Genomic DNA, 26616 nt, shown 5'->3' on the forward strand with positions numbered 1-26616 from the left:
ATAACACTTGGGAACACAAATCTTTGGTTAGGGAGAGAAGTATTGAGGTGGTATGGAGGCTCGGCCAGCCTTTGCATTCTAGCAGCGTCTATATTCCCCATGGCCACCACCCACCACCCACCTTTGAAACCCACAAATGCACACTCTTCAAAAGGCACATTCCAGCCCTAGAAGTATCCTTGGAAACACCAGGAAGGGAATCTGCCGAAGATCCAATCTAGTCTCTTGTGCCTTAGCTGAGAACCAAGACACTCAGGCCGGATTCTTCGATGGCTAAGAAGCCCAGAACCCTCGGCCTCAGCGCGTCCGGTAGCCTGCCAGTAGATGGCAGTCTCGCTCCTCGGCCGCAGGGTGTTCCCGAGGAATCCCGGCGGCGTGGCAGCCCCACCCCCCACTCCCCCACCAGGAACACCCAGGGACGCTGCAGCCTAGATTTGATCTCCATCTACGGCCCCGCCCACCCCAGAGAGTCCGTGCCGGGCGAATGGCGTCTCCGAGGGGGCGGGGCTACAGGAGGTGGGCTGAGGGGGTGGGGCATGGGAGGAGACAAAGCCGGGAAGTTAAAAAGCCTTGACCCTCCCTCTGTGCGTCTGTGCAAAGGTTGTGGTGGATGCTGAACCAGCTGGGGCCGGGTTGGGACAGCTTGTGTGCTCAAGGGTGTGAACCGGTGAGTAGCCGGGGCGCCTCGGGCTGCAAGCTGGCGCTCCCCACTCCCTCCCCACCCCTACAGGTGCCCCCGGGCTCGGAGCGGGCCGCCGCCGCCCCTCACTGTTAGACAATTCCAAAGAAGGCTGGAGTGTAGAGAAAAGGAAGAAAACTCCGGTCTTGGCTGTGCAGAGATGAATTGAGTGGCAAGGCCCTGGTGCAGCCAGAGTTTGGGCTTAGGGAAGGGAACTGGGGGTAGCGGAGGAGTGCAGCTTGCCTTTGCCTTTCGGGATAGAAGGGCGCTCCCGAGGGTGGGATCGTAAGATTTGGGCGGTGAGGGCGTTGCAAGCAATGACAAGTGGCAGATCTGCACCCGCGGAGGAGAATTTAGCTGTGGGGAGGACGCACAGAACTCTTTTGAGTGTTGGGTGTGTAAGAGAAAGGAAATATGCGACCGCGGGGAACTGGTTGTAGAACGGGTGTAAGCCGGGAATTTAGGCGTGTACCGAGCACTCCTTCAGGGTTCAGGGGTGGGTCCTGCCTTGAGGCCGTTGAAGTGCTTATGAGGGTGTAAGTGAGGGAAGGGGTGAAGGTAGGCGGGCCTCCAGCTTCAATCTGGAGTGTTCGTTTAGCCACTTGGGGGCGCCCCGGGGTTTGGGAGGAAGGCCTTCTTCCACCTTCCTCTTTGCCAGCTCCTGCTGCTCCCAGCTGAGTCCTGGAGGAGGAGTTCTGCAGGCAGCTGGGTGGACCTGGTATTAAAGGTCCTGCCTGGCACCACTGAGAAAAGGGGCAGGCATGAGCCTCTGGAAGGAGGAACCGAGTCAGTTTCAGTTGCAGACCTTGCACAACGCCCACAGGGATATCTGCTGGTTCACAGTGTCAGCCGAGGTCGAGCAAACCAGAGACCCGCAAAAAGACAGGAGCCAGGCACTCATCCTACCCTTCTGACTTTCATTTAGAAGGTTCCTGTGCAAATAAATAAACTGCCCTTTGCCCCTCCAGATACACGCACCACTGTACTTTAAACCAGATAAACTGGGCTGTCAGGCTAGTATTAAAACCAAGTAAATCCTCCTGACCAGGGTATTTGTATGTTAAGACTTTCTATTCCTGGTTTTGTTTTGATTTAGGAGAGTTTTATTTAATTTAGGAGTAAATTGAAACTACAGTTGTTTGAGTCAGCAAAATTGAGAGGCTTTGTTGTAACTGGAAGTCCATTCACCGTCAAGGTGAGAATTCGCAATTTTGCTCTCCAACCTGATTTTATTAGTGTGTTCACACTGTACAGTTAATTGGGTGTGCGTGCAGATGTAGATACTGCAAGAGAAGGAAGCAGGAACTTTCCAACCATATTCTGCAACTGCTTCCTGAGTGACCCTGAATGTTTTGCAGCTTGGACTAAGCCAGGGGAAAAAAAAAAAGGCTCAAGCTAGAAGCTTGAGACTTACGGGAAGAAGTTCAGCAAAGGGCCTCTATTGCTTAAACTAGTCTATTCTGTTTGTTTTCTGGACTTGCACAGATTTGTCAGATTGGAATCTAGCTATGTAAAGGAGCTGGTAACTGTTGAAGTTGGGGAAAGTCAGAAAATATGCACCCGCCGGGCACAGTAGCGCACTCAGAGGACAGAGGCAGTTGGATCCCTGTGAGTTTGAGGCCAGCCTGGTCTACGAAGTGAGTCCAGGACAGCCAGGGCTATTCCAGACAGAAACTCTGTCTCGGAAAAACCAAAAAGAAAAAAGAAAAAAGGAAAATGTGAGACCCAAGGATGCAGGAAATCTAGGGGTGCCTCAAGCCCACCCATCCCACGGAAATCAAATCCAAGAGAAAGGGAATAGTAGCCATCACGCAGCTCTACTTCTTTAGTTAACAGATGCTTTAAAAATCAATAGATACAGGTAGAGGAATCTGACATATATCATTGGTGCCTTCTGAGCTATAGGAAGATTATGGCAGAGTTCATATTCACCAAGAAGGACATAACAAACCAAAACAAAAATTACAGACATTCCAGTCATTGTGATCTTTTATTAGCTGCATTTGCCACTGCAGAAAAATAGCCTAGTCATAACTGTTGTGTAATACCGTGTAGGAACGTGGCCATGAAAGTGTGGTATCGGAACTGAGATAAGTTTGCTGCTGTCTCTTTTCTTGTTTGCCCTGAAAGCATGGTCATGGTGAACTGGAATTAATTATGGGCTTTATGTCCTGCTATAAGTTAATCTTTAACTTGTATCTGATGGGTAGTATTGGTTCACCCACTCTGCTTTGTTGATTTCTTCTAACTGAGTTCCAGAAACTTCTCTGCTAAGTGTCTTACACAGAGAAGTTCTCAGTTCTGCTGGTAAATGTAACTGTGACAATATAAACTCTCTCTCTTTTTTTAATAGTCACCAAATTATTGATACTTCATTTCTACTTTATAACATGACAAGGCAATTTATTTATTTATTTATTTATTTATTTATTTATTTATTTACTTTAGGGTTTTTGAAGTAAAAAAATGTCCAGAAAAATCCATGGCGGTTCTGTGGTGGAGATGCAAGGCGATGAAATGACACGAATCATTTGGGAATTGATTAAAGAAAAACTCATTCTTCCCTATGTGGAACTGGATCTGCATAGGTAAACGGATTGCTCTTCCATGTAGCTAACTCAGACACATAATTATTTCAAAATGTACCTGACTTTTTTTTTTTTTAACATACATAATACTTGTCTTTTTGTGATTAGAGCTTTAAGGCTTTTGTTTGTTTGTTTGTTTTTGTTTGTTTTGGTAATGGGTTAAAGTGGTCAAAGGTCGGCATGGTATAATGTTGAGCACTGTGTTTAAGGCAAAGTGTTAATGTCTGTCTTTGCTTTGACCCAGAACCACTCTGTGCACAGCCTGTTGCTTAGTTGGATGCAGATATTTAGTTAAGTTATGTCATTAGCTACCTTTTGATTGTGTAAGCCTAAGTGAGTCTACCCCCCCCCCTTCTACCCCGTGCGGTAGGGGGGTCCATGTTTTGTTTTCAGATTTTCTTTATGTTATGTGTATGAGTTTTTGGCTATATGGGTGTATGCATATGCGCAGCATGCGTACCTGGGGCCAGCATCAGACTGCCTGACGTGCAGCTACAGGTGGTTGTGAGCCAGCACATGGGTGCTGGCACCAAACCAGCCCAGGTCCTCTGCAAGAGGAGCGAGCGCTCCTAACTGCTAAGCCACTTCCCTAGGCCTTCTTTCGGGTTTTGGTTTGGTTATTGTTTTGTTTTGTGGTTTTTGAGACAAGGCCTCACCTGGTAGCCTTAGTCAGCCTGGGACTTAGGATTCAGCACCAGCTGAATAACCAGAGACTCTTAGTCTGGAGTCTCGGCCTCCCTCACCTCCCTCCCTTCCTCCCTCTGTCCCCCTTACCCCCGCGCGCGCGGGTGTGTGTGTGTGTCTGTCTGTCTGTCTGTCTGTCTGTCTACATGATTGTACATGTAGGCTGTAGAACCACCCTGGATATCTTTCCCCCCACCCCCTCACTGGCTTGGAACCCACCTAATAAACTGAGCTGACCGGCCAGCAAGTCCCAGGGATCCTCCTTGCTCAGAGATTACAAATGCATAATCATACCTGGATTTTTTTTTTTATGACCAGTCCTTTTTTTTTTTTTTTTTTTTGTCTTTGAACGTGGGTTCTGGGGATTGAACTCAGGTCCTCGTGCTTGCAGGACAGGCACTTTAGTGACTGAACTCTCCCCGGCAGGCATAAGGCATGGTGAAGAAGAATCCTTGTGGCTCATGCTGGTAATCCCAGCCCTTGAAAGGTTGAGGCAAAGGGGTTGCTGTGAGTTCCAAGCTAGCCTGGAGGACAGTGTGAGGCCCTGTGCCTAGGAAGAAAAGGTATACATGACTGTAGGCGATTTAAAACTCAAGCAGATTTTTAAATAGTTCCCCAGGTATTATGCTCACCTGGTTATTATGGTGGGGAAGGGATATGGGGTAGTAAGTTTTGTTTTTTGTTTTGTTTCGTGTGGTTTTTTTTTTCTCATTTTTGTGTGGTTTTGTTTATTGAGACAGGGTTTCTCTGTATAACATTAGCTGTCTGAGAGCTCACTCTGTAAACCAGGATGGCCTTAACTGGGATCTACCTGCCTCTGCCTCCCAAGTGCTGGGATTAAAGATGTGCACCACTACCACCAGGCTCAGTTTTTCTTTTTCTCTTTTCTTTTTAATAGAGGCTACACAGTGGTCTAAGCCATTTTTTTTTTTTTTTTTCCTTTCTTTCTCCTGGAAACATTAAAACAAGGCGGGGTGAGGTCAGGGGAGCTACAATGTGAAAATATTGTCCATATTTCCTGAGGAGTCAGGATTGGATATCTACAATAAGAAAGTGGATGGGTGTGTTAAGTGTGTGTGAGTCATCTAAAGCCAAAGGAGATAATATTTTTGTTTCAAAACACAAAGAGTGACTATCTGTTTGCACCAGTGGTTAGAATAACTCGGGAAAGGAAGATACAAACACTGAAACCACTTAAACTGGTTTTCAGAGCTGAAACTTTTCTCTAAGACCATGAAAAACAACACAAATCACTTAATTTGTATGGTTTCTTTTTTTGTGGGGTGGGCAGGGGAGGGGAGAAGTTGTTGATTTGTTTTGTTTTGTTTTTTTGTTTTGCTTTTGGATTTGGCTTTGGTTTTTTTGTTTGTCTGTTTGGTTTTGTTTTTGTTTTTTTGAGACAGGGTTTCTCTGTGTAGCCTTGTCTGTCCTGGACTCACCTTGTAGACCAGGCTGGCCTCAAACTCACAACAGTCTGCCTGCCTCTGCCTGGTTTTGGCTTTTTCAGGACGGAGTTTTTCTGTGTATCCCTGGCTGTTCTGGAACTTGGTCTGTAGATCGGGTTGGCCCCAAACTTAGAGATTCCCCTGCCTCTCTACCGCCCAAGTGCTGAGTTAAAGGCTTGTGCCATCACGCCCCAGCTTGTATCACTTTCAATAAACCACTACACACTTAAGCATCATGGTTATTTTCTATGCTCCGTGGACAGCCAGCATTCATTGCTCTGTGTATGGTCTGCACTGTGGGAGCTGGTGCTAAATACAGTGCGTACAAGATGGCTGGTAGATCCCATTGCTTATCCAATAAACTGCAGGCTTGTTTCCAGGACAAAGAGACTTACCCAAGAAGCAGGGGAAGGTTCACCGTGTGACTAACTGGCTTACACAAAGGCGTCCTTAGCTCCTTTGGCACTGGTCATGTAGAGCTACTAGCCCTTCCCACCACTTGAGTGCCAGAAACACAAAACAGGCCTTTCATCCTTTTGCCTCTCCACCTCTTTATTTATAAAGTATAAAACTTACTCTGGGAAAACAAAGTTGTACTTGGCTTTAATTTATATGCTAGTTATATGGAGGGAAACCAGGCCAAAGGGTTGTCCGTGTGCTATTGCTGCCTTCTGCAGAAGGCAGTTTGTCAGAGTGGAGCAGTTTCCTGATAGATAACTTCGCACTGCAGTTCAGACACAGCCGCCTACTGTGTCTCCGCTTCCTTTTTTTTTTTTTTTTTTTATAGGCAGGTACCCATCTTTTTATGGGGTATATTGATGCTAAAACTTGACACACTTAGATATGTTTGGAGTCTTCACTTTGGTCCTGTGAGCTCTGCATACACGTTGCAGCCTGTCAGTTTGTCTACACTGTTGCGCTGACAATCTCTCCCTCCCTCTCCAAGCTATGACTTAGGCATTGAGAACCGTGATGCCACCAACGACCAGGTCACCAAGGATGCTGCAGAGGCTATAAAGAAATACAACGTTGGCGTCAAGTGTGCCACCATCACCCCCGATGAGAAGAGGGTTGAGGAGTTCAAGTTGAAACAAATGTGGAAATCTCCAAACGGCACCATCCGAAACATTCTGGGTGGCACTGTCTTCAGAGAAGCTATTATCTGCAAAAATATCCCCAGGCTGGTGACAGGCTGGGTAAAACCCATTATCATTGGCCGTCATGCTTATGGGGACCAAGTAAGTCACTTGACCATATTTTCATGCTTATTTTTCATGGATCTTTAGTCCACTTTCTATGTTTTGTTCTTTAGGTGTTTATGCCCTTAAGAAAGGTCCAACACAGATTATGCATAAACTGTACATTTACATGTATTTAGCAAAGGGCAAAGATACAGATAAACTTTCAAATAAGCTCCCAGCGTAACACATTTTCCCCAAACATATCTTATCTTTTTGTTAAGTTATTCCATATGGGGGCTGAAGAGATGGCTCAGAGGTTAAGAGCACTGGCTGCTCTTCCAGAGGTCCTGTGTTCAATTCCCAGCAACCGCATGGTGGCTCACAAAATCATCTGTAATGTGATCTGATGCCCTTTTCTGGTGTGCAGGTGTACATGCAGGCAGAACACTGTATACATAATAAATCTTTTAAAAAAGTTATTCTATATGATGCTGCCAGTTTTTGCACTGGTAAAACTATAGACTCAAATCAGTAGTTTTCTTTTTTGTTGTTGTTTTTTGTTTTTTGAGACAAGGTTCCTCTGTGTAGCCTTGGCTGTCTTGGAACTCACTATGTAAACCAGGCTGCCCTCAAACCCACAGAGATCCACCTGCCTCTGCCTCCCAAGTGCTGGGGTTAAAAGCGTGCACCATCATGCCCAGCTATATCAGTAGTTTTCAATGCTCACAGAGGGACCCTTTCATGAGATTTGCTGTTAGCGGTAATGGTGATGGTTTTATTGCATTGCTGCTTTGGTTTGTTTTAAGTTTTTGCTTCTTTGTTTTTGTTTCTTTGTTTCACTTCTAATATTTGAATCCCATCCTAGAGCAATTGAGACTTGATTTTTGTGAAGTAGTTGAAATCAGTCTGATGAATGCATTCTATGTTGATTTGAAAACAAATGTCCCTTCTGTACTTGCACGGATAATCTCATTGGTAAATTGAGCAGAAAAGCTGTCAATGACACAAACTCCAAAGTCTGTTGAAACTGAAGTTTCAAGTTTTAATTGAAAGTAGTTTACGTATCAACACAAACCTTAAACAGAGCCAGAGCCCTGTAACACCTAAAGGCTTCTATGGAGTCAACCCTGAAAACTGTGGCCACAGCAGATGTCTGGGTCCCTGAGACATGGTCACGTGGCTTTTGTTTCACACTGTGGCTCAGGAGTGCTCTTCATCCTGGCCAGCCCCTCAGAGATGTCTCCCAGATCCCTGAGTAAGGGAATCTAAATGACAGAAGTACAGATTCCCAACTCATTAACCCTGCCCTACTCAGCATACTGCCTGTTCAGTATTTTCTGTTTGTTTGTTTGTTTGTTTGTCCTTTTTGTTGCTTAATTTTTGTGGTATCGGTCATTTGAAGAATAGGTTATCTTTTTTTAATCTTTATTTATTTATTTATTTTTGGAAGCAGCATGTTGACTCACTGTTTACAGTTCATAGATCTGTACAAAGTGTTTCAGGCCACATGAGGGATTTTTCTTTTTAATCCAGTTAGTTTACATGGGAAGGTCCTTCCTGCACGTGGGGGGGTAGGAGGCACTATTTCCCACGCTGGGCCTTGGGTTGAATGAAAGAGAGCAGAGCAGAAGCTGCTCAGAAAGCTGAGCAGAAGCGTGCACGCATTCGCTGCTCTCCGTTCCTGGCTATGGCTGTGATGTGGCCAGCGTCCTCTGCTTCTTCAGCTGTGATTTCCTCGCTGTGGTGACTGTCACTTGGAACTGAGCTGAAATGAACCTTTTCCCCCACTAAACTGCTTCCCAGTGGCAGCAACAAAGCTAAAGGCAGAACTTCATGTTACTCTCGATCATTTCTGAATTGATACTCACAAGATGGCTACATAGACGGTGGGCTCCTGATGAGGAAGTACTCATCTTCAGCATGTGCTCTTACCAACGCGGAGAGCTCCCTAGCAGTGGGCCCCTCCCAACCCCATCTTTTAAAACCAAAGAGCCTCAAGTTACACTACTGATGTTTGGCTTGATAATCTTTTTTATATTTTTCCTTAAAATTTCTGGCGGAGTATGTTTCCTTTTTTTTTTTTTCTTTTCTTTTTTTTGGTTTTTCGAAACACGGTCTCTCTGTGCAGTCTTGGCTGTCCTGGACTTGCTTTGTATAGACAAGGCTAGCCTGGAACTCAAAGTGATCCGCCTGCCTCTGCCTCCCAAGTGCTGGGGATTAAAGGCGTGTGCCACCATGCCCAGCTCGGAGTACGTTTCCTAATGGGTCTTCCTTCCCCTCTCCACAGTACAGAGCAACTGATTTTGTTGTTCCTGGGCCTGGAAAAGTAGAGATAACCTACACACCAAAAGATGGAAGTCAAAAGGTGACATACATGGTGCATAACTTTGAAGGTATGTGCGGTCCATCTCAGCTGCATTTCATTTTAGCAGATGCATTAGGCACCCCTGTTACCATTTTTTAAAAACCTAGTTATGGCCAGGTGTGGCGCACACCTTTAATCCCAGCACTGGGAGGCAGAAGCAGGCGGATCTCTGTGAGTTCTAGGCCAGCTTGGTCTACAATGCTAGTCCAGGAAAGCCAAGGCTACACAGAGAAACCTTGTCTGGAAAAAAGAAAAAAGAAAGAAAGAGATTGGTTCCATGTTTTCCCATGGCACCAATAGAGTCACCTAGCGGCTTAGGTGAAAATGCAAAATGCATAGAGACAAAGACAAGGATGTAAGCATACATTTGTCTTAGGGACGGGTGTCAGCAATCTGTTGTTTGTGAATTGTATAGAAGTGTTCAGAAGGCAGATCTCCTGTCCTCTGTCCTTGTTCTGTTAGGCTATTTAGAATTCATTTCATTATTTGCTAAAATTTTCATTTTGTCTTTTTGGGAATCTGCTGGGAGAGCAAAACATTTACACACACACACACACACACACACCACACACACACACACACACCACACACACACACACACACACACACACACACACCCTGCCCTGGCTTAGTAGGGCTGGAGGTATGGCTCATTGGTAGAACACTTGCCTAACTTGTGGGGTCTTGGGTCTCATCACAAAACAAAAACATCAAAAAACAGCCTTCTAAACATTTTCAAGCCAGGTGTGGTGGTGCACACCTTTAATCCCAGCACTTGGGACTTGGGAGGCAGAGGCAGGTGGATCACTGTGAGTTTGAGGCCAACCTGGAATACAGAGCGAATCCAGGACAGCCAAGGCTACACAGAGAAACCCTGTCTCAAAAAACAAAACAAAACAAAACAAAAAACATTTTCAAGTCTCTTTCAGAATTGTGAGGTGAAAGTAAGGGAAAAAAAAAAAAAAATTGCATTCAGGGATAGAAATGGTTTTGTGGGTAAAGTGCTTGCCACACAAATTTTAGGTCCCGAGTTTGCATCACCAGAGCTTAGGTAAAAGCTCAGCGCTGTTGTAGGGCTATAATTCTGGTGCTCTAGAACAAGAGAGCCCCTGGCAGTTACAAGCTGTCTACCCTGGCCCACACAGCCATTAGCAACTGGAGACCGTGCTGTCAACAAGGTGGAAAACCAACCAACACCTGAGGTTGTCCTGACCTCCACACCCCATGACATGAATGTGCATGTGCATACGGTCACATATATGTACACATCATGCACACATATACACATTTACCTTAAAGGTTCATTAGGGGAAACTCTGCCCCAAAATCAAAGCACTCACACAAACAGGGAACCCAGGCCTCTATAGCTTTTGGTTTCCTTGCCTCCTCCAAGCAGTATTGGTTTAATAGAAATCTAGTTCTTCGGGTTCTGGTGTTATTCACGTTCTATGCCAAGTTACCCTGGGGCCTTGGCATGGAATCAGGTTCTGACTTTTAGTAATAACAAAGGTCAGTTAATAGGAGTTGTGAAACACCAGTGATTACACGGACTGTAATTATATACACCAATTACCATAGTTGTGCTTAGTATCCCCCAGGAAATTAGAAAAATTTTACCCAGTAGTTAAAATGCAAGCCTTTCCTCCTTACTGAGGAGTATAGATACAGGGTTTCTCTGTGTAGCCTTCCCTGCCCTGGACTCACTTTGTAGACCAGGCTGGCCTCGACCTCACAAAGATCCATGTGCCTCTGCCTCCCGAGTGCCGGGATTAAAGGCCTGTGCCACCATGCCTGGCTAGGTTTGAAGTTCCTTGTACATAGTTTTTACCTTTGCTACAAACAGCAGCATTCTTACCTCTTTCGTCTTCGTCCTTGATGGCTTCCCCTGCACAGAAGGCGGTGGTGTCGCCATGGGCATGTACAACCAGGACAAGTCAATTGAAGATTTTGCGCACAGTTCCTTCCAAATGGCTCTGTCCAAGGGCTGGCCTTTGTACCTAAGCACGAAGAACACTATCCTGAAGAAGTATGATGGACGCTTCAAAGACATCTTTCAGGAGATCTATGACAAGTAAATACAGCGCCTTTGTTCCCTTTTCTGTTTCCAAGTAAGCTGGCATCTGGGGCATAACCCCTGGGACAAACTGAGTGTGTGACATCGCCAACCCTTACTTTAGGTTAACGGCAGATCTGAGGTTTATTAGGAGTGAGAGGAGAGTACTTTTAAATGCACTTAGAAGGTAAATGTGTGTTTCGGGTTTTTTGTTTTGTTTTGTTTTAGTTTTTCGAGACAGGGTTTCTCTGTATAGCCTTGGCTCTCCTGCTTTGTAGACTAGGCTGGCTTCATAGCGATCCTCCTGCCTTTGCCTCCCCATGTGCTGGGATTAAAGGCATGTACCACCACGCCCAGCCTGGTAAATGTGGTTTTTTGTTTTTTGTTTTTTTTGAGACAGGATTTCTCTGTGTAGCCTTGGCCATTCTGAACTCACTTTGTAGACCAGGCTGGCCTCAAACTCACAGCGATCCACCTACCTCTGCCTCCTGAGTGCTGGGATTAAAGGCGTGTGCCACCATGCCCAGCCTGGTAAATGTGTTTTTAAATAAGGGCCACATATTTTTTTTTTTTTGGTAGGGGCAGGATTGTTTAGTGTTTGAATAAAGTAAACAGTTTATGTTATAGTGTAATGGTGTTTCAAAAGTGTGAGTTTCTGAGGCAGGCCCAGTTTATTTCTTTCTAAAGGCCTTTGCTAGGATTGAAAGGTCTGCTTTAACCTGCCATTTGCCTTAGTGTGTAACAGTGTTCATCTCAGCCACACATGAGGCCTTCGTGTGTCAGTTCGTAAGGTGACCTCCCTGTTAGGGCAAGTGTTCAGGCAGGGGCTTAGAAATTAGATGACAGAGCCGGGCGTTAATCCCAGCACTGGGGAGGCAGAGCTAGGCGGATCTCTGTGAGTTCGAGACCATCCTAGTCTACAAAGAGAGTTTCAGGACAGCTAGGGCTATTACACAGAGAAACCTTGTTTAAAAAAAAAAAACCAAAAGAAAAAGAAAGAAAAAAAGTAGATGACAGATCTTTGAAGGAGTGAGATTCCTCTTCATATAGCCCATCTGGGCACTATTATATTCTTTAAATAAGTTGAAGTGCAGAATCTGATCATTATATTGAAATTGGTAGGAAGTAAAGAAGTACACGGGAGAATCTTTTTCTCACTTCATTCTTAGACCTTCATAAGAGAGAATGTTGTTCTTAGGGATGGCCAGTTTGAGGGTTTAGCATCCGAATATGATTGGGTAGGAATTTTAAGCACACGTGTGTCGGTCCCAAGTTTGTGCTGTATCTACAAAAAATGTTTCCTGTTCCTTTGGGGAGTTGCAAAAGGTATCCCTAAATAAAACTAATTCTGTTTAATTCTTGCTTTCTCTTTGTTTGTTTGTTTGTTTTGTTTTGTTTGTTTGTTTTAGGCAATACAAACCCCAGTTTGAAGCGCAGAAGATCTGGTACGAGCACAGGCTCATTGATGACATGGTGGCCCAGGCCATGAAGTCAGAAGGAGGCTTCATCTGGGCCTGTAAAAACTATGATGGCGATGTGCAGTCAGACTCCGTTGCCCAAGGTAAACAGTTGGAGGACCATGTAGAGGAGGCACATGACTGCTGGCAGTGAGGTCATTCCACAGGGTTCTCAGGTGTGAGAAGGGAATGTCTTAATCCTTCAGTGTCGAATGATGAAAGGTTAGCAGCACAAGAAGCCTGAGGCACACTTAGGTGAAACAGGCTTCTCCTGGGAATGTGGCTTTATTTGAGGTCACACAGGAAGTCTCTAAGTGATCTGACAGCCCTGGCTCCAGCCTTAGGATGGAAACACATCTCAGACTTTTACCCCACTTGAAGTTTCTTTTCTTTTCTTTTCTGTTTTTCAAGACAGGGTTTCTATGTGCGTAGCCCTGGCTGTCCTGGACTCCCTTTGTAGACCAGCCTGGCCTCTAACTCACAGAGATCTGCCTGCCTCTGCCTCCCCCACTTGAAGTTTCAAAGCTTCCGGTGGGTAGCTAAAGCCATGTCTAAACACTCAATTTCCCTATCCTCATATCTCATAATGAGAATGTGAAAAGGAGCCAGGTGTGGTAAACATCCTTAATCCCAGGAGGCAGAGCAGCTGAATTTCTTAGAGTTCCAAGGTCAGAGTGGTCTACATAATGAGTTCAAGGACAGCTGGGACTACGTAGAGATGCTCTGTCTCAAACAAACAAACAAACAAAAATGTAGAGAGAAAATCTAGAAAAAGAAGTAAAGCGAGGGACTCTAGCACCCAGGGTGGCATATCCAAGGGCCATTCATCTGGCAAGGAGTCCTAACTACGGTGCTGTACCAGCCTGGAAGGCTGACCTAGTGCCCTATAAAACAAATGTTCTTCTACGTTTAGCTTCTAACACAAAGGAAGTGAGCATAGCCCAATGCTGTTCAGAGATTCCAGGAAGCAGGGTGGCTGTGCCCTGTGTTAGGGTCGCATAAATCCACAGCCATTCCTGACGTCCTAGGCACTAGACTGCTTGTCGGTTTCAAGTTTGCACAAGGCAACTCTGTGAGCCTGACTCTCCCCCACATGAATGTTTGTGTTAGCTTCAGTCATGTTTACTTCCTCCCCTCCCCCTCACCACCACCGGAGGTGCTGCTTATGCTCTTGTGAAAGCTGAGTATCTCCAATCCGTTTGAAAATCAATAGAGTGAATGGGAGGATACAAGGGATGGGATAACCATTGAGATGTAACAAGAATAAATTAATAAAAAATAAAAAAAAAGAAAGAAAATCAGTAGAGCAGCCCAACGGAAGATAATGTTAGCATCAGACATACGGGTTACACAACTTTCTGTCCTGTCCTGTCTCTCTAAAATCTCAAACACTTATGCGGAGTGGACAGAGGAAGGAATAGGCCTTTGCAGTGTCTTTACTGTAGATAAGGAAAACCCTTTCTTGTCATCAGAGTTCTTGTGAAAGATGCACAAAGCCATCCTACGAGCTTGTATGTGCTGGCAAGTCCTGTAGTAGGAGCTAAATCTCCACATGCATTGTTTTTAACTGTCCTGTCATCATCGGAAGAAAGTATCTAGAGCAGTATTTCAATTTCTGAAGCGCGATAAGCCCTGATGGCAGAACTGCCCTGGGCCCCTTGTTTGCCTAGCGCTCGTAAGTCACGTGATCCCAGAGAACCAATCAGATTACAGTGCACCGAAGCTGGCTTCCCACTCCTTGAAGAGGTACAAGCTGCAGTGTGCTCTCAGCCTTTTCTTTATGTACTCAGCTCGACAGTGGTATCAGTTGGTGTCTTAGTAGAGATGTTGGGAAGAGCCTGAAGCCACCGAGTTGGTGGAGCGCAGGTCTCACCCACAGTGAGATGGGTGCATCTCACCAGCCGCTGCATCTGAAGCCTTGGGGCTACGAATGGACCGGAGAGACCCACTGCTCCCACATAGAGGCATCTTTCCTTTTTAAATTCTTTACCTCTGCTTACCAATTTCAACATAGAAGTTGCTCTTAGATCAGTGTGAAGAGATTTAGATTGATGCAGATAGGCAGGAGGAGGAGGCGTCTCAATTCCTCAGGAGCATGCGCAGTACCTGTTGCTCTTGGGATCATGTCCTCGGTGTTTGGGGGTCCTTCGCTTTATTCCTTAATGGAACCTTGGTTCTCTTTTTACATTCTCACCATGAGATACGACGGTAGGGAAATTGAGGGATTTTCAAATTTGATGTGAATTTTTTTGTTTTGTTTTCTTTTAAATACCTACCAAATACATGAGATAACAACGTAAAGAGGGGATAGATTGGTTTCGCTCAAGCCAAGGATGACCTACACAACATAGGCTGGTAAAATAGCTCAACAGGAAATGGCATCTACCACCAAGCCTGGTGATTAGAGTTCAGTTCCCAGTATTCACATAGTGGAAGGAGAAACGTGACTCTCAAAAGCTGTCCTCTGGCAGCCACACGTATATATTTGTGTATGCGCACACATAGACACACACACCCAAATAAATAATTTTTAAAAGTTGAATAGGACCAAAAAGTAAAATAAAAAAATCTTCTTGAAGTCCGACCAAATTTTTTTTTTAAATGTAGCTTGCTTATAACCTTTTTGTTGTTGTTGTTGTTTGGTTTTGGTTTTGGTTTTTTGAAACAAGGTTTTTCTGTGTAATAGCCCTGGCTATCCTAGGCTGGCTCTGTAGACTAGGCTAGCCTCGAACTCACAGAGATCCACCTGCCTCTGCCTCCTGAGTTCTGGGATTAAAGGCTTGCGCCACCACGCCCAACTCTATAATCTTTTATTCTAAGTTTCTATTATCAGCTTCGTTAGGTGGTCATGGGAGAATAAAGGAAATGGAGGTGCTTTGTAATCCAGTAGGAAATACGTGAAAAGAAAAGGCAGTTGCATGGGCTTAAAAGTTGGAGTAAGGATCTCTCAATAGGGAACTGCAGAAAAGAGGTGTTTGGTCAGGGTGTTGAGAGCAAAGGAAAGCAGAGGGCTGCCCCTGCCTCCAGCCAGCCTGCTTTTAGTCTGCCTTTTCTTGCCATCCTGCTGAGGATGAGCCACGTGAGGGCAGTAGACAACTCCCGTTCTCCAGAAGAAAAGAACATGCTGTGCGCCTGAGAACAATTAGGAAGTTCTTTTCGTAGGGATGTAAGTATGTAACCATGCATCTATGATCACTTGTGTCCCTCTAATCCCACAGCAACTCAGTGAAGTAGGTGCTTTATTAATCCAATTTCATAGGCAGGAAAACTGAGTCATGGGAACCACGGAGCCGCGGAAACAGGATGTCACATAAGCCCCATCACGGAACAGAGGCTTCTGAGAGAACAAAGTAGCCTTTCCAGGCAGTTGGCCTCAGACTGGAATCTGGGAATCCTGCTTTCTGAAGGGCAGAAGAGTTAGTGATAGCTGTATGCACTCGTGTTTACCTAGTCCACCCTACTCTGTCTGCATCACGTCCCTTACTATCATCTCTAGATCAGTGCTGTCCATGCAGTTGGACCCAACACTCACGCTCTACCACTTACAGGTTATGGCTCCCTTGGCATGATGACCAGTGTGCTCATTTGTCCAGATGGAAAGACGGTAGAAGCAGAGGCTGCCCATGGCACCGTCACACGCCACTACCGCATGTACCAGAAAGGACAGGAGACGTCCACCAACCCCATTGGTAAGATGGTATCTGCTTCACTGACTTCCAGCCCGGGAGCTAGTCAAAGGCGATCTCAGACGAACTGAGACACCTGCCTTTGCTACTCACGGACTCCCATGCAGAGTCATCGCCAAGTTGCTGCTGGCTCATTAGTGCTAGGAGTGGTGGTTCATTTTTCATTTGTTTTACTGTGTTTTATTTGGAAGGTGGGTAGTGACACAAGGTATCACTATGTACCTCAGGCTAGCTTAGAACTTTTATATGTAGTGTAGGCTACCCTTGAACTTGTAACAATCAATTCACCTGTCTCTCCTTCCCAAGTGCTGGGGTCATGAGTGTGTGTCACCATTCTCAGCTCTTAGGAGCTATTTTAATGTCCTTAAAATGCACAAGATGTATCTTTTTGGTTTTTCAAGACAGGGTTTCTCTGTGTAGCCTTGACTGTCTTGGACTTTGTAGATCAGGCTGGTCTCAAACTCACAGAGATCCACCTGCCTCTGCTTCCCAAGGGCTGGGATTAAAGGCATGTGTCACCACGCTTGGTACAAGATGAAACTTCTAATTTTTTTTTTTTGGAGAATAAGTGGTATAGAGAGGAGTGTTTTCAAAAGCATTTTCTTTACACCTGGAACAATGAAGTGTCATGCCAAATGGGTAAATCAATCAATCAATCAATCTCTCTCTCTCTCTCTCTCTCTCTCTCTCTCTCTCTCTCTTTCTCTCTCTCTCCCTCTCTCCCTCCCCCTCCCCCCTCTGAGACAGGGTTTCTCTATATAGCCTTTGCTGTACTAGATTTACTTTGTAGACCAGGCTGGCCTCTAACTCACTGAGATCTGCCTGCCTCTGCCTCCCGAGTGCTGGGATTAGAGGCATACGCCACCACACCTGACTGGTAAATCTTTCTTTTTTTTTTTAAATTAAATTTTAATTTTATTAATTTATTCAGATCACAACTCAATTGCTATTGGTAAATCTTTCTTAACAGGGCTTCAGATAAAATATTTTCAACCATCCTAAAACTCATCCCTAATTCACAGCATGGAACGATGCCCACCACCTAAACAAAGACCTCCCCCTATCTCTAGAAAGAGTGAAGTGCTTGGAACCCCCATACCTGGAGTGATAAAAATGGTGACCATGTGTTTCCTTTCCTTAGCTTCCATTTTTGCCTGGTCCCGAGGCTTGGCCCACAGGGCAAAGCTTGATAACAACACTGAGCTCAGCTTCTTTGCAAAGGCTTTGGAAGACGTCTGCGTTGAGACCATTGAGGCTGGCTTTATGACTAAAGACTTAGCTGCCTGCATTAAAGGCTTACCCAAGTAAGTGTGAGCTGCCCTGCTCTCTGCAGTCACATCGCCCTGGTCTGGAATTATGTGAGCTGTTCCTCACCTCTAGGGTTGGCACACAATACCTATGTGTTGTCTGGTAGCAGGCAGAGCCCCTACTCAGCTCTGCAATGTATAGTCTTTCCATAGCCACTTGCTTTTTCACATTAGTCACTGTAGCAGGAGACTGGTGGTCATAGAATGTACATACAGAAATGCATGGGTATGGTGGCATGCCAGTCAAACTCTGGTAGATTTGGTTCTGTAGGTTGGGCTATAATTTGCTGGTGTCTGATCTAATAGACAGTTGTTAAAATAAAAGGGTCCCAATTGACTAAAATAAATGAAAAGGCTCAGTGCTTAAGAATACCTACTGCTGGAGAGATGGCTCAGAGGTTAAGAGCACTGACTGCCCCTCCAAAGGTCCTGAGTTCAATTCCCAGCAACCACATGGTGGCTCACAGCCATCTATAATGTGATCTGATGCCTTCTTCTGGCCTACAGGTGTACATGCAGACAGAATACTGTATATATAATAAGAAAGAAAGAAAGAAAGAAAGAAAGAAAGAAAGAAAGAAAGAAAAAAACCATACCTACTGTTCCTGCAGAGAACAAGAGTGGGGTTCCCAGCACCCAAGTTGGGTTGTTTACAAGTGCCTATAAGTACAGCTCCAGGGGTTCCAACACAGGACCTACATTAATGTGCACGTATGCGCACGAGCACACACATACACCACACCACACCACACACACACACACACACACACACACACACACACACCTTAAAAATAATAAAAATAAATCTTTAGGAAGAGAATAGACAACGAGGGGAACTTGGAGACCAGATCATTCTACCCTTTGTTTTCTTTACCTTCCCAAGAAGTAAACAGCCTGAGTATAAATATAAGTAAGCCGCATGGCAGTCCCTTCCTGAAGTAACTGCAACCACTAGTCTACTGTCCCTGTGGTTACGGGGTTTCTCTGAGGACCTGGGAGCCAGTGTCTTCTCTAGATGAGCTGTCAATCAGACATCTCATCCCAAGAAGTTCTTAAGTCAGCCCCGCGCTGGGCGTGGTGGCACATGCTTTTAATTCCAGCACTTGTGAGGCAGAGACAGGCCAGCCTGGGCTACAGAGGGGGTTCCAGGACAACCAAGGCTACACAGAAAAACCCTGTCTTGGGGGGAAAAAAGTCATCCCTGAAACCATATACACACCAATTCATCAGGTTGTATTTGTATATTTGTGCATGCATATACATGCAGCAACCATAATTGGGGAATAAAATAAAGCCATCAATTAGAGAGTGAAGGGGCATGGAAGAGCTGGGATGAGAGGACTGAAGGAAGGGAGCAAAGTGATATAATTATATTTCAATTAGAAATATATAGAAACAGGCGGATCTCTGTAACTTCGAGGCCAGCCTGGTCTACAAAGCGAGTCCAGGACAGCAAAGGCTACACAGAGAAACCCTGTCTCGAAACACCAAAAAAAAAAAAAAAAAAAGAAGAATGCTGAACAGTGTACAGGAATATGGGATGGGTGTACCCTGAATGGGTTTTGTTGTTTCTAAGAATAAAAAATAAAAAGTGGATGGTTTCAGTCACATTAGCATTAGCCTGAGCTGAAGCTCCTACTAGTTCAAAGTTACACAGCTTGTAGCCTTCTGTGAATGTATGCACAGAGCCACTGCCGGCTGCCCTGAGTGCAGTCAGCCTCAGGAACCTCAGTCATTGCCCACAATAGGGGGAGGGGAGAGGTTCAAGACAGGGTCTCTCTGTGTAGCCTTGGCTGTCCTGGACTCACTTTGTAGACCAGGCTGGCCTCGAACTCACGCGATCCGCCTGCCTCTGCCTCCTGAGTGCTGGGATTAAAGGCATGCACCACCATGCCCAACAATTTGTAGATTCTTAACATTCATGAATTTTATTCTAAGAGTGTGAGTAGCATTGCTGGGATGTGTTTTTCATTACCTCCTACCATATCAGAGAAGAAACTAAATTTCCCTTCTTTCCCTTCCCCACCAGTGTACAACGTTCTGACTACTTGAATACATTCGAGTTCATGGACAAACTTGGAGAAAACTTGAAGACCAAACTGGCTCAGGCCAAACTTTAAGGTCAAACCTGGGCTTAGGACAAGTCTTTGTGGTAACTAGGTCCATAGGTTTACATTTTTTTTTTTCAAAATAACACTCAAGGATTAAAAACAAAAATTATTTTGTAATTTGTTTAGAAGACAAAGTTGAACTTTTCTATACGTTTACAGCCTTTTTCTTTTTCATACCGTTATCAATCGCCACCTTAATGAATGTGGCAGGGAAGTTTTTTTGTTTTTGTTTTTGTTTTCTAATCGTATTTTATTGTGTATAACAGTCTAGACATTACATTAGTACCTGTTCACACAACTGTCACTTTTTCTCTTGCTCTAATATAACCGACCAAAATCAGAAGTTCTCCAAGGGTAAACAGTAGCTACAGTATGGTTTCCATATAAGGGTGAAAAAGAAGCTCACTCGCTTTCACTGTTGTGGGTGAGTGTAAGCACTAGGACCTTTTGTGTGCAGATGTTGCACCATGCGAGCAGGGAGCTACATGGTGAGCACTTACAAGACTGGAACAAATAAAATGTGTGGTTACAGTGTGTGGCAGCCATTTTGTAAAGGGCATCTGCGTGTCCAATATGCTAAATGTATTTTAAGGCCACTGGAGAATTCCACATCTAAACTACATACATCCTGGAGGTTTATCCTCTCTGATTTCTCTTCTCCTGTGCCCTCCCCTAAGAACTGTCCTACCCCGAATAACACACTTCATCCATGTGAAACAAGGGAAGCTGCACCTTTCTTGCATCTGTGCTAGCCTGTTGCATCCGTGCTAGCCTGTTGCATTTCCTTTATATAAATGTGGGTTTTCAGAAGTTGAATTTAAACACTATTCCAGTCCAGTCCTTCTAAACTGTTCATTTTAATTAAAATTAAATACTAATAATCTTCTTCAAAGTGTTTATTTATTACATGTTCTTATTATTTGTAGTCCATCCCTTTTCCTATTACTGTGATAAAATACCTTGACAAAATCAATATAAAGGAGAAAGGGTTGGTTTGGGCTTACAGTTGAAGGTACAGTCAGTCCCGTTGCGGCAGGAAAGTCAAGGGAGCAAGTTCTTGAAGCCGCTGGGTACCAGGCAGACAGCAGTGAGTGTATGCTAGTGTTCAGCATGCTTCCTCTATGTCACATAGCCCAGGGCCCCTGCCCAGGAATGCAGCCGTCCACAACTAAGATGGGTCCTTCCCCTAGCATCTAACAGAAATCAAGATTATCCTGTCCACGCACGCGCAGAGGCCGTGTCCCAGGTGGTTGTAGGCTCTGTCAACACTAACCTTCACAAACACTAGATTATAACCCCAGCCATAGGAGTTTCATTTCATTTCTTTTCTCAAGAAATCTACTGTGTGTGGAGCAGTAGTGGCACATGCCTTTAATCCCAGCACTAGGGAGGCAGAGGCAGATCTCTGAGTTCGAGGCCAGCCTGGTCCACAGAGAGAGTTCCAAGATAGCCAGGGCTACACAGAGAAACCTTGTCTCAAAAAAACAAACAAAAAGTTTATTGTAGAGGTGGGTGGGGGTCTGTAAGTTACCAGACAGAGGGGAGTCTACAGTGGAAGACGGCAGACACTGCATAAGCTGAAGATTACCCTGTAAGTTAATATGGAGACAGTGAAGATTCCAAAGAAGGAAAAGGCATGATCATATTTTCAATCTTAAAAATAGCCCCTCTTGTAAAGAATGCTTGATGGAGGGTAAGATAGCAGATGCCACTGAGGGAGGAAGACCACTTTAGAGGCAACTGTAATACATTAATTAAAAAACATTAAAGACCCAACTGGCAGGTGGCACTGAGGAGAAAATGGGATGGAATTCTGAGACTGCTGAAGGGGATAGGCAGGGCTGGAGACATGGTTCAGATAATAAAGTGGCCGTTCGTAGTGGTGCACACCTGAAATTCCAGCACTTGGAAGGCAGAGGCAAGCGGATCTCTGTGAGTTTGAGGCCAGCCTGGTCTACAAAGAGAGTTCCAGGACAGCCAGGGCTACACAGAGAAACCCTGTCTCAAACCCCGCCTCCCCCCACAATCACCCAAGGTTATGCCAGCCTCCCCATTCACAAAGGCATGTTGCGGGATATTTGATCACACTGTGAACCCTAAGACTGTGCACTGGAAAAACCGGTTTCTGGTTGTGGTGTGGCTCAGCCTTAGGACATACCTATGAGCTTTCTGTAAGCAAGGGCTGAATGAAGTCAACCATAGGTTGAGAGGCGGAGCAAGCAACAAGCTGACATGGAGTAAACAGAAAGGAAGGATGTTGAGTTGAGGATAATTAAAGCAGTATAGAGAAGGAGAAATAGCTTTTTTCCTTCTGGGAGGTCAGTGGAGTAGGAAGGTCAGCTGGGTGCTTTCTCTGCCTCTTTGAGCTAGCAGGTTTTCACCCCAGCATGTGGCTCTTGGGTCTTCACTGGTAAAATCGAACATTTGGGATTTTCTTTCTTTATAACAACACATGTATGCACACATACACATGTATACATAAACACAAAGAAATTGGATGAGTATGTTTCTGAGGCTTGACGGAGAAGTCAAGGAAGCCTCTCTGGCTTCATTATTAATACCAAGAGAAAGATGTCTACATCCCACTATCTTTGGTTCAAGAGCCTCCATGAGTCTGGACTCTCCTACCTCCATGAGGGCTGGTGAGATGGCTCAGCCAATTAAAGTACCTGCCACCGAGCTTGACAGCTTGAGACGGTTCTCTGGTACCCACGTGGTAGAAGGAGAAACCAAACTCAGGAAAGCCATCCTCTGACTCTTAACACATGCACGTGCCCCCACCTACCCACCCCCCCCAAAAGGGTTAAAAACGTAAAACCAAGGAAGTCCATGAGTAGAGCGGCCCTCACTTACCTTCCAGTCTGCCCTCCTGGCAAGCTTGAGTTCAGGCTGTAGACACTTGTCTATACATTAGTCCTTCCAGAATCCAGGCAGGCAGTGATGCAGCATGCACATGTGACCCACTTCCTCAGTGCTACCCTCATGGTGAGCCCCAATCTAGACCCGTAGTCACTGATCATCTCTCTTACCAGGAAAATCTCACCAAGTAGAGGAGGCCCGTGTGACATGGGCATCTCATCCCGGACAAAACAAGTTATAAACAAGCACAGGAACTTTTCTGAAGGGTGGGAAGGTTCTAGTGTTTATCAGTTTTCCTGGACGTCAGTCTGGTCCCTAGGGCAATAGGAAAAACAAAAACAACAAAAAACCCCAAACTGTTTCTAGCAATAAGTATTAGGAAAACCATGAAGAAAAAAGCAATACTTTTATTTCCTATGTGAAAATTTAAGATACCTTTGCCAAAGATCATATAACTCAAAACCTGCTTGAGGCTGACTCAAACCTGTTATCCTCCTGCCTCCATCTCCCATATAGCTGAGATTACAGGTAGGGATCACCATATCCCAAGTGTTTTAGAATTAAGATGAATCTCTGAGTTCAAGGCTAGCCTGGTCTGTATAGTGAGTTCAGGATAGACCTGGCTACACAAAGAAACTCTTACTAAAAAACAAAAAACAAAAACACTTTTAGACTTAAAATGTGCAATTACAAAATATGTGTCGTCATGGGTGACAGTGAGGGCCCATGGTCTCAGCTACTTGACAGGCTGAAGATTGGAGGTTGGCTTGAAACCCATAGTTTAAAGACGAGCCTAGGTAATGTAACAAGCCAGACTTTTTTTTTTTTTTTTTTTTTTTTAACAAGCCTGACTCTTAACATACAATTGTCTGTCAAAGTGTTTGTACTCACCTTGCTTTATCTAAACTTACTAAGTTCTGGTTAGACTTTTGACTGGTAGTACTTCAATAATTATTATAAAAAGATCATAATTGATTTATGAAGCATGGTGTCTAGGGCGGAACTCGCGCAGTAGAGTATTTGCCTGATAGGCACTAAGCCCTCCGCTCAGTGCCAGCACTGCATAAAAGCAAACACAGTAGTCAGGCCCATACTCCCAACCCTCGGCAGGTGAAGGCAGGAGAGCAGGAGCATCCGAAGTGTAAAGTTATCCTTTGCAACAGAGCAAGTTCAAGGCTAGGTCTAGGTGCTACAGGAAGACTTGTTCAAAACAAAACAAACAAAACCTGTGGGAAAGATCCTGTTTCCACTATCCCTTATTTCATAGACCCTTCAAGGCCTTGTCACACTCTGTTTGCTTCAGGCTTAAGAGTTTGAGAGGAGGCTGGAAAGATGGCTCAGTGGTTAAGGGAACTGTCTGCTCTTCCCAGAGGTTCCGAGTTCAATTGCCAGCAACCACATGGTGGCTCACAGCCATCTGTAATGAGATCTGGTGCCCTCTTCTGGCATGCAGGCCTAATGCAGGCAGAGCATTTTATACATAAATAAATAAATAAGTCTTAAAAAAAAAAAAAAAAAAAGAGTTTAGGAGGAGAGCCCATCAGTGGTGACGCACTCAGGAGGCAGAGGCAGGAGGATCTCAGTGAGTTCAAGGCCACCTGGTCTACAAAGAGCTTTCTAGGACAGCCAGGGCTATTACAGAGAGAAACTCTGTCTTGAAAAACAAAAACAAACAAAAAAGAGTTAGGGAGTTAGAAAGCACAGTGTGGAACAGAGCAGTGGTATCGGACTGGGTGATCCTTCATCCCCTTCCCATCTCAGGGATTCTGGGAGTTGCTCAAATGAGTACCACTGCGAAGCCCAGGCCTGGGATCTGGCCAAGAACCAGTTAATGTCTAAAACAACTATCAGGGGGCAGCTGCTGACTAATGTGCTCACAGGGTAATGGTTGATGTTGTAACCGCTAGAGGGTCAACACTACTGACCTCGAAAATGAGTCTTCAGTGAAACACCGACAGCAGCAGGATTCGGGACATAGGAGGAGAATTCCAAACTTTGGCATCCTTACATTTCACAGATACTCCTTCCTAGCAGAATTTTAAACTGAAGTTATTCAAGCTTTAGTCTTGACCATGAGAAGCATAGCTCTTTCTATTCCTGTTTTTGGTTTTTGTTTTTTGAAACAGGGTTTCTCTGTGTAGCCCTGGCTGTCCTGTATTCTTATATTTTTGATTGAGAGCCTAGCCTTTAACGGCTGAGCCATCTCTCCAGCCCCTGTATTCTTAATATATAGAATCCATTTAAGAAACACTTTTGTAACACAAATTTCCCCTCCCAAATGAAGCTCTTGCTCTTTCTGCTGATTCCGAAGATGACCTCAAAACCGAATATAACAAAAATCAGCAATGAAGGCTTGCAGCACTGTGTCAACATTGACAAAAGTAGTCTACTTTTTACTGATTAATATAAGCAATCTCTTCTATGGTCTCTTATTTTACTTCAGGGAGCATGAAGTTTTTAATCTGTTAATCTTCAAAGCTGTAATTCAGGGGTGCAAAGAAAACAGAAAAGGGGGGGAGCTTCTATGGCCAAGCAATGATGTTTTATTGAAAAATGGTCAGAAATCTTCTTTGTTTGTTTTTTGTTTTGTTTGGTTTTGGGTTTTTTTGTTTGTTTGTTTGTTTTTGTTTTTTTGAGACTGGGTTTCTTTGTGTAATAACCCTGGCTGTCTTGAAACTCTCTTTGCAGACCAGAATGGCCTCCAATTCACAGAGATCTGCCTGTTTCTGCCTCCCAAGTGCTGGCATTAAAGGTGTGCTCCATCACGCTCAGCAAGTTGTTTTTGTTTTTGAGGCAGGGTCTTCCTGTGTATACTTACTGTATAGATCAAGCTGGCCTTAAAATCGGAGATCCGCCTGCTCTGCCTCTGTAGTACTGGGATTAAAAGCTATTAAAATTCTTACATAGGAAATTTCTTTTGACTATTGGTGCAGCATGAGTGACAGAAAACAAAGGGAAAACGTTCAAGCAAGATGTACATCTTTTTGTTTTTATTTGTTTGTTTTTCAAGACAGGATTTCTCTGTGTAGCCTTGGCTGACCTGGAACTCACTCTGTAGACCAGGCTGGCCACAAACTCACAGAGACCCACCTGCCTCTGCCTCCCAAGTGCTGGTATTAAAGGTATACACCACCACTTCCCAGCTTTGATATACATCTTAAATCTCTGGACTTTCCACATCCCTGGATTCCAAGGATAGAAGTGGCTAACATTCAAATTCCCAAATTGCCAGTGTGCAAAGGATCATTTCTCCTATATTCTTTGAACGGTCACAGGAATAAACTTGACAAAGATTGATTAATTAGACAAAAAGCATGGAAATTTATTAATATGTAAAAGGGAAAAATCATAGCAAAATGTGATTCGGAAACAATTGTCCCTTTCCTGCAGCACAGGAGGGAAAGTGGACGATTTAGGAGACCTTCATGGGTTTGCAAAACAAACACAGGGCCCAGACAAAGTTCATAGAGCCCAATAGACAATGTAGAGGACAGTAGTGTGGGGCAGACCACCAACTTTTATTCTGAGTTTGGATTCCTCTAATTACAGAAATTTTGGGGGTATATTGTTTTAACTGAAAATCCCTGGTCTTCTGTTTTACCAACAAAGACTCAGGAGCCAGATCCTGTGGTGAAAAACCTTCTAACTCAGAGAGGCAGAAAAAGCACCCAGCTGAACTTCCTATTCAGCTCAAGTTTCAATGGAGAAGGCCCAAAAAGGCTCACTAGCTCAGCTGGCAACCCAGGGGGAAAAGGCAAAACAAACAAACAAACAAAACAAAACAAAACAAAACAAAACAAAAAAAACCCAAGGCCAAAGGCTTGCTAGCTCAAAGCTGGAAAAGCCAAAGGCCAAGGAGCTGAGGAGCTCAAGAGCTAGAGAGCTAAGAGCCAAAGAGCTAAAATGCCAAGCTAAACAAGACCAGAGATCCAAAACCCCCTTCTACTTCTACATGGTGTCTTAAATACCCCTCAACTCAAAGTGCCCCCTACTCTTTAATCCCTGTCAGCTGGTTTCTTGCCCTGCCTCTTGACCTAGGGTTAACTTTAGTAAATCCTGTGTACAGGAAGCTCTTGGATTAAAGGTGTGTGTAAGGCTGGTGAATCTTAATCACCTGTTTACAATAAACAAAGTTCTTGGATTAAAGGTGTGTTAGGCCTCAACCACAAGAAATAAGCATTTACAGTTCAAACTCAGGGAT

At 44.6% G+C, this 26616-nt stretch overlaps 1 protein-coding gene across 2 annotated transcripts; it reads left to right on the top strand.

Annotated features, from left to right (window-relative positions):
- The first annotated feature begins 539 nt into the window (after positions 1 to 539).
- On the top strand, positions 540 to 19639 carry Idh1 (isocitrate dehydrogenase (NADP(+)) 1). Of its 2 annotated transcripts, XM_051154200.1 has the most exons (10): positions 540 to 667; positions 1796 to 1874; positions 3128 to 3267; positions 6343 to 6634; positions 8865 to 8970; positions 10836 to 11013; positions 12405 to 12556; positions 16001 to 16141; positions 17280 to 17442; positions 19475 to 19639. In XM_051154200.1, exons 3-10 carry the CDS (start codon positions 3146 to 3148, stop codon positions 19563 to 19565), a joined length of 1245 nt encoding a protein of 414 aa, XP_051010157.1. In that variant the 5' UTR covers positions 540 to 667; positions 1796 to 1874; positions 3128 to 3145; the 3' UTR covers positions 19566 to 19639. The 2 variants fall into 2 exon arrangements, with proteins under 2 accessions (XP_051010157.1, XP_051010158.1); XM_051154201.1 differs by lacking the exon at positions 1796 to 1874 and having other exon boundaries at positions 598 to 667.
- The last annotated feature ends 6977 nt before the right edge of the window (positions 19640 to 26616 follow it).

This window comes from Acomys russatus, chromosome 12, assembly GCF_903995435.1.
Source record: "Acomys russatus chromosome 12, mAcoRus1.1, whole genome shotgun sequence".
NCBI lineage: Eukaryota > Metazoa > Chordata > Mammalia > Rodentia > Muridae > Acomys > Acomys russatus.